General features: G+C 44.6%; 1 protein-coding gene across 2 annotated transcripts; it reads right to left on the reverse strand.

Annotated features, from left to right (window-relative positions):
- Positions 1-4,654: 4,654 nt before the first annotated feature.
- CALCB (calcitonin related polypeptide beta) lies at positions 4,655-9,767 on the reverse strand. 2 transcript variants are annotated; one of them, XM_045523893.2, is made up of 5 exons: positions 9,657-9,767; positions 8,494-8,588; positions 8,092-8,229; positions 5,906-6,090; positions 4,655-5,194 (listed from the first exon to the last, which is right to left on the reverse strand). In XM_045523893.2, the coding sequence occupies exons 2-4, from the start codon at positions 8,577-8,579 to the stop codon at positions 5,919-5,921; spliced, it is 396 nt and encodes a 131-aa protein (XP_045379849.1). In that variant the 5' UTR covers positions 8,580-8,588; positions 9,657-9,767; the 3' UTR covers positions 4,655-5,194; positions 5,906-5,918. The 2 variants fall into 2 exon arrangements, with proteins under 2 accessions (XP_045379849.1, XP_045379848.1); XM_045523892.2 differs by lacking the exons at positions 4,655-5,194; positions 5,906-6,090 and adding an exon at positions 6,099-7,207.
- Positions 9,768-10,451: the final 684 nt, after the last annotated feature.

The following is a 10,451-nucleotide window of genomic DNA, read 5'->3' on the forward strand; positions in this document are numbered from 1 at the left end:
GGTCAAAATTTAATACATACATTGGTCTATCTCTGGGATCTTGACCATTTTCCTTTGGTTAATTGCTAGACCGATACCACTTTGTCTTAATTACTACAGGTTTGTAATAACTGATGGAACAAGCCACGCTCAAAAAGTTTTTATTCAGGAGCATTTTAACTGCTGTTTATCATTTTTCCTTCTAGATAACTTTAGAATCAACTTGACAAATCGTAAAAAAGATCCTTTTGAGATATTTATTGAATTCACATTGAATTTAATTACAGGATATTTGATGCCTTTAAGATACTGAGTCTTTTCAACCATGCATGTGGTATCTCTCTCCTATTATTTAGCTATTTTTTAGTGTCTCTTACTCAGTAGAAACAGTAACTGTAGGCTTCTTTACCTTTTACCTGATTTAAAAGGGAACGTTCTGTTTTTTCAGTAAGATTGATATTTGTTGCAGGTTTTTTGTTGATGCCTATAATCAGGTTAAGAATATTCCTTTCTATGCCCTGATTACTCATGTCATCTACAGAGCTAATCCTAGTATTACTAAATTTATGAATTTTTTATGGATTAATGGATTTTCAAATGTCAAATCACTCATGCTTGCGGGCAAGCGAATATTGGTTGTGATACATTGTTTTAGAATCACTGTTATGCTTCGTTTGCTATTGTTTTCTTTAAGATAGTTGTACCTTATATTCATGGTGACATTGAACTGTAATTTTTCTTTCTTATAAACTTCTCATCTGGTCTCGTTCTCTTTGTCACACTGACCTCCTGAAATGAGTTAAGCAGTATTTCCTCTTTTCCTATTCTCGGGCAAATTTTCTATACAAGTAGAATTGTCTCCTTGAATATTTGGGAGAATTCATCTATAAATCCAACAGGTCCACACTGTCTTTGTGATAAGACTTTACAAAACTGATTAAATATAGTATAGTTATGTAATGATTCAAGGTTTCCATTCCTACTCGAGTGAGTCTTAATAGGTTTTATATTTTCTAGGAATTTGTCCATTTCATCTACATTATAGAACTTATTGCCATAAAGACAGTTGATAGTTACTATCATTTTATCTCTGCTGTATCTTCGGGCATGTTCTCTTTTTTAGCCTTGATATTATCTGGATCTGCTCTCTTTTTTTTGTTGTGCAACTTCATTAGAGGTTTGTCAATTTCATTAGTCTTCTCAAAGAGCAAACTTTTGGCTTTATTGATTCTCTTTCTAATATCTTCATCTTATTGTCCATTGATTTCTTTTTGGGGGGTGGTAATTAGGTTTATTTATTTATTTGTTTTTGGAGGAGTTACTGGGGATTGAACGCAGGACCTCATGCACACTAAGCATTCACTCTACCACTTGAGCTATACCCTCCCCTCATTAATTTCTGCTTTTATCTTTGTTATCTCCTTTTCACATTCTTTGGGTTTTCTCAATTTTTCATTTTTAATTTCTCAAATTGAATATCTCAATTTAAGTGTTGAATTTAAAATTTTAAATTCTCTAAATTTTACCCATTTTTTTCCAAATATTATATAGGGCTATCATATTTTGTAAAGTTATCACTTTCACTGCATTCCTAAATTCTGATGTAGGGTTTTCATTATCATTCAATTCTTGGTATTTTAAATTTTTCCATTATGATTTCTTCTTTGAATACTGACTTACTTAAAAATCTTATATAATGTACAAGTATTAAAATGTTGTTGTTGTTATTATTACTATTATTGCTATTATTACCTTCTATCTTAATTGCATTATGGTCAATCAATGTGCTGGCCAAGATGAAGTAAGCTTACTACAGTGTGTTTCTCACACTGATTATAACTAAAACCTCCAGATAAAATATGAAAAGGATCTATTTGAGGACTGTTAAAAGTAAGCAACAGCAGCAGGGAGGGTATAGCTCAGTGTTAGAGTGCGTGCTTAACATGTATGAGGTCCTGGGTTCAATCCCCAGTATCTCCATTAAATAAATAAATAAGCCTAATTACTTTACCCCCTGCCAAAAAAAAGTAAGCAATAGCAAGCAGGTGCATTAGGGAGGGGAAAAGAATGAAAAAAAAAGCCCATAATTCCTGGGGTTTTTTTTTTTTTCTCTTTTATCTTCTAAATTTAGCTCAAGTGTGGTTTCGGTCATGGAACTGTGCAGTGGGCACAGACAACAAAACCCGGAGAGAATCCCCCTCTTTCTGGCCAGAGAAACAAGAAGAAGAGCTCTGACAATCTAGAATCTCCATTGTTTTTTTCATTTTTTTCTCTTCTGGCCCTAGAATGGGTGAAGGTAGTCAAAAAGTACAAATTTCCAGTTATAAGATAAGCAAATGTCATGTGCAGCACGGTGACTACAGTTAACAACACTGCATTATGTATTTTAAAATTGCTAAGAGAGTAAAGCTTGAAAGTTCTCATAACAAGAAAAGAAACTAACTGTGTGGTGATGGATGTTAACTGAATTTAATGTGGTGATCATTTCACAATACACACATACATCAAGTCATTATATCGTACACCTAAAACTAATACATTGTATGTCAATTATATCTCAAGTTAAAAATATGATTTAAAAAAAATAGAGACAGAAGACATAACAGTTGTCATCAGGGTTTGAAGGTTTAGGGGCATGAGGGACTTTTGAGGAGTGATGGAACTATCTCGTACCTTTATTGTGGTGGTGATTACATGACTAAAATGTATTGTCAAAACTCATTGAACTATATGCCCCCCAAAACGCTTTTACCTATAAAAATTTTTAATTATATGCTTAAAAGGAGGTGCTAGGGCTGGGACTCTGCAAAACACATTTTCCTTTGTCAGTGGATCCCTATTAGGCTCTGCCAATTAGAGGTCCTAAAAGGAGACCAGAAGGCGTGAAGAACAAACTTGCTCCTTTCTATTTTGATTTCTGCCTCTGTCAGCATCCCCACAGAATTTCTTCACCCTGCCAGGGAAGTTGGTTCCAGTTACCAATTTTGTTTTGTTTTTCCACACCCCTAGAACAGTCTCATTGCCTCCCCCCACCCTTCAAAAATACCACCATCAGCCGACCTCCCTCCTCAGTGTTCTGAGAATCCTTCTTCAAGTTTCTAGATTCTAATCCCCACTCCCTGCCCCGACTTTCCCTTGGTCCCCTAGCTGGATGGTAGCTGCTTCTTTTAGTTTTTGTCTCTGCACTATTTCTCATTCTCTTTTGCCTTTTCAGTACTCTTTTACCTGCTTAGTCAATTTCTTACAGTATTCTTTCTGTTAAAAGCACTGATGTGGTTTCTGTTTTACAGACTAGAAATTGGCTGATAGAAAGTAGAAAGCCCCAGTCTTTCTATGCCCTACAAAGTCCTACATGATCCATCCTCCCCATTACGTCTCTGAGCTCATCTTCCACTTCTCTTTTCCCTCACTCATAGACTCACAAGAAATACAGTAGATAAAGGAACATGTTAAACCTCACCACAGGGATGTCATTATCAAAATTCAAGATATGGGAAACTTTATTGGACAAATAACTTAGTCTCTCCAACAACTAAATTGCAGGGGGGAAAAATGGCAGAAGTGGAATCTCTAGGTTAGGAGAGCCTTACAACATAGCAACCAGCAGCAAGGTGAAGACCTAATTTGAGCCCTGATTTACATTTTTATTTATACGTATGTATAGCTTTTACATTTGAAACATGTGATTAATGTATATGATATATATACATATAGATATATGTAAGGTAATTGAGGGATTTGAACTATTCAGTTGTTAAATGGAATTACGGTTATGTTTAAGAGTCTTCCCCATTTGGAGATATAGGGGGAATATTTATGGATATGTTGATATAATAATACACTGGGGGGGGGATCTGGAGGAGAGTAGATGGCTCAGAGATTTAATAACATTGACAACAAATTGAGCATTGTTGAAGCCAAGCGTCTTAGTCCATTCAGGCTGGTATAACAAAATATTACTCACTGTGTGGCTTATAAACAATAAATATTTATTTCTTACAGTTCTGGAGTCTGGGAAGTCCAGGATCAGGGCACCTGCAGGTTCAATGTCTGGTGGGAGGCCCACTTCCTCGTTCACAGCAGTAATCTCATGGTAACCTCATTTGGTGGAAGAAACAAGGGAGCTCTCTGGGGTCTCGTTTATAAGGCACTAACCCCATTCATGAGAGGACCACTCTTGTGACCTAATCACCTTCCCAAGGCCCCATCTAATACCACCACTTTGGGGGTTAGGGTTCAACACATGAATTGTGGGGGGATGACCCTATAGCACCAAGTAACTGGTAGAAAGGGTTCATTTTATCATACAAAGACTAGGTTGTTTGTATGATTTAAATTTTGCATTTGTCTTCAAAATCTGAGGGTCTACCATGTGAAGCAGCTAGGTCAAAGAGTGGCTCACAGATCTCTGGAAAATATGGGGAGCCATTGTTGAGAAGCATATACTGCAGTGGATTCAACTGTATGCTCTGGAAACCAGCACCTGTGTCTGCCACTATTGGTCTATGTGACCTTGGACTGCACTTCTCCATGCCTCTGTTTCTCCACATGTGAAGTGGAAATGATAATGGAATCTAGCCCCATGGAGTTGTCATGAAGATTAACCGAAGTAATAGGTATAAAGCACTGTCTCAGAACATCATCTGGCCCGCAGTAAGCACTCAAAATACATCTATTATTGTTATTGTTATTGTTATTGTTATTGTTATCATCACATAGGAAAACAATCTGAAATGAACCGTCAGGGTCTTGAAACAAGTGTATCCAAAATATGTCTTTAATCTTAATGAAGTTCACAAATGGCACAATATTAACATTTCCTTAAACAAATTATACAATCATGTTCTTAGACAACAAGGCATAGCATCACCATTACCATGTGTCCCCAGAGGCCACAGAGGCAGTGATTTAATGTCCCCCTAAGATCTGGCAAAGCTGCCATGATCAACAGGACAGTTTTCAAAAAACCAAGTTGCTCCCAGATAAGCTAATGAGATATGCCATCACATTTACTGCACATAGAATCAAATATAAAAAAGATGCACAACAAATATGGAATTAGCTTATTTTGCATTCAGTTTCATTTCTTTCAAGTGACAAAGGTGCTTTTTTTGATATCTATTAGGATGCAAACATGTATATTTTCCATGGGGCCTTCTCACCAACTGTTGTCAACAGAAATTAATAGAAGTGGTGAGTTCAGCTTCATGGTAACCTGGGATGAAAAAGAAATAAAATTAAAAAGAAGAAGAGGAGGAAGAGGGGGAGGAAAAGAAGAAGGGAGAAGTAGGAGAATAAGAAGACAAGAAGGAAATAACCACAATTATTACTGAAAAAAAGAACAAATTTATCGAAGTACTTTGAACGACATTTGCAAATTACAAACGTGAGATGTAAGCAGGCTTTTAAGGCAAATGATTACAATATAATTAATGGTCACTGTTAATATTAGCAGTAGTGTTATGATTATAGCCCTCTGGTCTAAATCTGTGAACACTGATCAAGAGTTGAGGACTTTCTGAATCTGGATTTATTAATGATGAGTGGCCTAAGCTAAAATTTGTAAGACTCTCCCTTTCTGAATCCAGTAAGGTTTTTTTGGTATTTTTTCCCCCTTAACGGAGGCACTGCGGATTGAACCCAGGACCTCTTGCATACCAAAGCACTCACTCTACCACTGAGCTTGAACCCAATGAGTTTTCTTTTTTTCTCCTCTCAGAAAGATGACACTGCTTCTCTGCAGCCTGTCCTAGTGCTCTGATTTCAAGCTGAGTTGCAGAAAGAAATCACTACCTCATGAAGAAGAATGTTATTAGAGAGAAAAGATCTGAAAAACCTGCCAGGTGCGGTGGGTTTCAAAATATGGATCCTAACCTCCAACCTCCTAACCTCCTTCCCCTCCCATCCAACAGTACGAGGCGGTCACCTTCCTCCTGGAGTCATTTCGCTGCTCGGGCCTGAAGGTCCCTGCGGCGCCGGCCGAAGGCTTCAGAGCCCACGTTGGTGGGCACGAAGTTGCTCTTCACCACGCCCCCAGATCTGCTCAGCAAGCCCGCCAGCCGGTGGGTCACACAGGTGGCAGTGTTACAGGATCTCTTCTGGGCAGTGATGCTGTTTTGCAGGAAGGAGAAAGAAGAGAAGGCCTGTCAGTGAGAGGCTGGAGCTGGAGCCTATCCCTCGGGGCTTTCATAAAGAGGAACACAGCTCTTCCACACACCACTTAAGAATAAGTGTTTCTCCTAAAAGCAGTTATCAAAACTGTTAGGGAAAATGACCTGGCAGCCTATGCTAGGAGCCCAGCCCAAAGACCTTCACCAAAAAAAACCAGTTCTAAGCTGTGGGGCAAGTGTTAAAACCCTACACTTATCACCCCTTATATACAGTCCCTTTGGGACGAGGAAGGAATAGTCAGCAAAGGCCCAGCCCCATCCGAACAGTCAAGAAGCATACAGAGGCCATACCCCAGCCATGAGCACCAACAAAACCACTTTCTTTGGAAAAAAATGAAAATTCCCTGAAGACTTACCTGGAAGGGGTTCAGAGCAGAGTGTTTGCAGCATCCTCCTCCAGAAGTGCTTACCTGCTCCTCAGCACGCCTGTTCTTGCTGGAGGTGGTTCACAGGGACCCTTACCAAGCTTTGAATCCAGCTACCCTGAGGCTAAGGCTACTTTTAAGCACAGGCCCTGGGCACTCTCAGGCCTTGGACAGAGACCAGAGTAATGACCACCAAAGTGCATCCTTTTAGAAAGTCAGTTTATTCATCAATGATGAGGCACAAGGGCCGAAGGAAGAATTGGAGGGCTCTGCTATGACATCCTCTGGGATCTCAGAAGCTTCCCTCCCTCTCTCTTATCTCTAACCCTGTCTGTGAGTCCCCCTCTCTTTCTTTCCATCCTGAAGCCCCCAGCATTCTCTGTCATAAGCAAAGCTACCCATACCAGCTCGAAGAGCAATCAGAGGGAAATCTGCATGCATTAATTTCATCAATGGGAACAAAAAAAGGAAATCCAGGAAGGAGTGGAAGGAGTTCAGTTGGCATCCTGGAGCACCCGAAAATGGGAGAAGTGGTCCCTCTCCGAGCTGCTTGCTATGTCACTTTTCTTGCCAGGTGTTTCAGGCCGGAAGCCCAGGCCAGAGAATCTATAAAAGTTGTTCAGGTCCTTCCAGTACGCGCTCAGCACACAGGTACTCAGATTACTGCACCGCTTAGCTCTGGAGCTGTCCAGGCTGCAGGGGAAAGACATGCCAGACAATAGCATGCACCAGGGCTACCCCCGGGGGGGGGGGGGTGCAGGCATGCAAAAGGTTAGACCAGGGAGGGGACACTTGGAGCAGAGGTGGGAGGGGCAGGCAGGAGGGCGGCTCATACATCCTCCATTAGGAAAACCTGGAGGTTTGCTGAGCCAGGGCAGTGCGGAGAAGGGCTGTAGTGGGGAAGGGGTGACCTTTTCTGGCATTCCACATGCTGCTCAGTACTTCATGCTCTGCAGAAAGGTTCTCAGGGTGGATGCAGGTGTAACACGTGACTCTGCTGGTGTGAGCTCCAAGCTCAGGGTGTGCAGGGAGATGGGGCTGGGGAAGGGTGTCTGGCCCCATGAGAACATGCACATCTCTGCAGATTTGACACATCTAAAGGCTCCAGACCTACCTCAGACACTGCTCTACCTGACCCCACCCTCTACACAGCCTTTGATTTCACCTTGCAAATGTGCAATGAAGGCGCCTTGCCAGTGTGAAAGAACAACATTCACAGGTTAAATTTCTAAAACATCCTGAGATATCCTAGGTCCATCCAATGGCTTCACACTTACTAATCCTAACTCATCCAGTGCTGGTCATTCCAGTAGGGCAAGACCAATTCCCAGAGCAAGTGATTCCACACCTCCCCATTTCATTTCCTAACAGCTTCCAGGAATGGATCTTTTTAGTATGTCTAACCCCAGATCCTCCAGCTGCACCTGGACCTCTGTCTTCCACATAGGCTGAGAATGGCTGGGTCCCAGGTCCTGGTGAACCAGGACAGCCTGCTGGACTCTTAATCAGATGTTGGTTTTCCTACCTCTCTGGGATGTGTCCTCCTGAATATGCCAGGGCTGGGTGGCGAGCTTTACCTGGAGCCCTCTGTCTCCTCCTCCTGCGCCAGCTCATTGGTCTTCCTCTGCATATAGGCCTTCACCAGTGCAGCCAGCAGGAGGCGCCCTTCCTTCTCATTGAGTGCCCAGGGATCAGGGAAGGTCTCCAAAGATGAACTGGAGAGAGGAAGCAAACCCAGTGCAGGCTCTGAGCCCCTGCCTGCCTCCTTCCAAGGATAAGCAGCCAGGCTTCCTGGTCCCTGTGGCATCCCCTGAAGATGTGGCTCTCCTGACTCCCAGCCAACAGGGCTCAAGGCCAGTGTCCACCTGAGGATGTTGATTCACAGGGTGCCTCCTGCTGCTGTGATTTCAGAGGCACAGAACTGTCTGATCCCAGGGGCAGTGGAAGGGGAATGATCTCGTGGCTTCCAGCTGTCTCACCTGAGTGGTGCTGCCTGGAGACTGCCTGCCTGGCACAGGACCAAGATGCTGAAAGCCAGGAAGGGGGAGGATTTCCCGAAGCCCATGACGCCTCTCTGTAAAGGGAGAATGACGTTACCACTGCACCAAGACCAACCACCACCTGGAGCCCACAGTCCCAGGTTCCAGTCCGGCCTCTGCCACAACAGCCTTGTGAATTCAGGCAGGTTACCCCACCTCCCGGTGCCTCAGTTCCATATTTACCAGGCAGACTGCTTTAAACCTCAAAACATACATTATAGTGAATAGCTTGGTACAGCAGAAACGGGTGTCCTTGGGTGATGGCAGGGGGATTCTAGTTCTGTTCTGTGGAAAGCCAAGAAGCCACAAGCACATACACCTAAATCCACACCTTTTGCTCTATGCAGGAATCAAGTGAGGAGCCACCCTGCAGGAGGCTCACTTTCCCACTGTGCCTGTTTCCTTAGGGACTGAGAAATCTAGGACCACCTTCCCCTGGGCTGGACTTCGCGGCCAGTGTGAGGGGGAGGGAGGCAGGAAGGGTAAATTGGAAAGGAGCCCTAACCTCTCAGTCTGTGGGTTTGGACTTGAGGATAATTTAACATGCCGCTTACTGGCGTCTCTGGGCTCTGCCCGCACAGCCCGCCTCTGCTGGAGTGAGGTTTAGCAGCAGGTGCTGGGCGCCAGCTCCCCGAGGTGACTGCACTGCCCCAGGTCCGCGCCAATGCCCCAGGGATGCTCGCGGGCTGGAGGTGCCTCAGAGGAAGATGCAGGGATCAACGGGCCCCAGAACCAAATGCGATCCCTCGGGACACAGACTGCGCAGGACACTCCCAGACCAAACTCGGGCAGGATCCTGCACGCTGACGACGGGTTCCAGTGCAGGGGCCGCAGACCCGCCTAGCTGGGCTCGAAGAGCTTCCAGCGCCCAGGCGAAACCCTGGGGATGCTTGTGGTTCCCAGGACGCTTGTTAGAAGAAAATGAGCTTACAGCCCCAACCTCCCACCTTCTCCCGAGCGGGACAGATAGCTAGGAACACCTGGCTATAGGGGGGCCGAGATGGCCATGAGAAGCCAAAAAGAGAAAGGCAGGCAGATGGAACAAACTGGATGAACTAATCCAGAGGCTGGTAATTAGAGTGAGCGGAGTGGAAAGTTCTCACCTGGCGACTCGACTTTCAGGAGAGCGCAAGCTGCCGGTCCACCCGGATAGACACAACGCCTGCTGTGGGCGTCTTCCCCGCGGAGCTCTCTGCTCTTATGTCAGTGATAGGGGGCGGGGAGGTCCCCTCGAGCCCGCACGGCCAATCCCAAGTGGCCAGGAGCGACCCAGCTCCGATTGCGTCATTGTTCGCGCTCCCCACACCGGTCCACTAGGGAGGGGAACCATCCGCTCTGGCTGTCATTTGCAATTAGGTCATTGCCTGGGGAGCGGGAGGGCTTGGAGAGGGTGGAGAAACTTCGACGTCCAGAAAGTGGGAGCAAATCGGGCAGTTTGGTGTCACCGATAGTGAGGGGCCAGAGTTTCTCTTACTTTCTTCGTGCCTGAACTGTGTCCTCGCACCCTCTCCTGCCACACCAGTAGGGACCCTGGTCGGGTCACTTGGATTCTGAGAGATCTCAGATGAAACAGAGCACAGCAGAAGAGGGGGATGGTGGAGGAAGAGGGTCCTTGAAAGACTGAGCTCTTTGCATCACCTGGGAGTGATCTGGGATATTCTCTGCTCCCTACTCTCCTTCAGTCGCTCCCTGTTTGTTGCCCAGACCCCCGAAAAGTTGTTTTGCTTCCAATCTGGCAACCAAGCCTCCTTCGCTTTACTTTTCTGGGACGGGTAGGAGCGGAAGAGACGACTGGGGAGGGGGCCACGCAGGAATTGCCTGAACAGAGGACTAGGGATCCCTCTCTACCCCGAATTCTCGACTTCGGGTTCAGCATCCCCCACTCTAACCAGGATCCT

Source organism: Camelus bactrianus, chromosome 10, assembly GCF_048773025.1.
Source record: "Camelus bactrianus isolate YW-2024 breed Bactrian camel chromosome 10, ASM4877302v1, whole genome shotgun sequence".
Taxonomy (NCBI): domain Eukaryota; kingdom Metazoa; phylum Chordata; class Mammalia; order Artiodactyla; family Camelidae; genus Camelus; species Camelus bactrianus.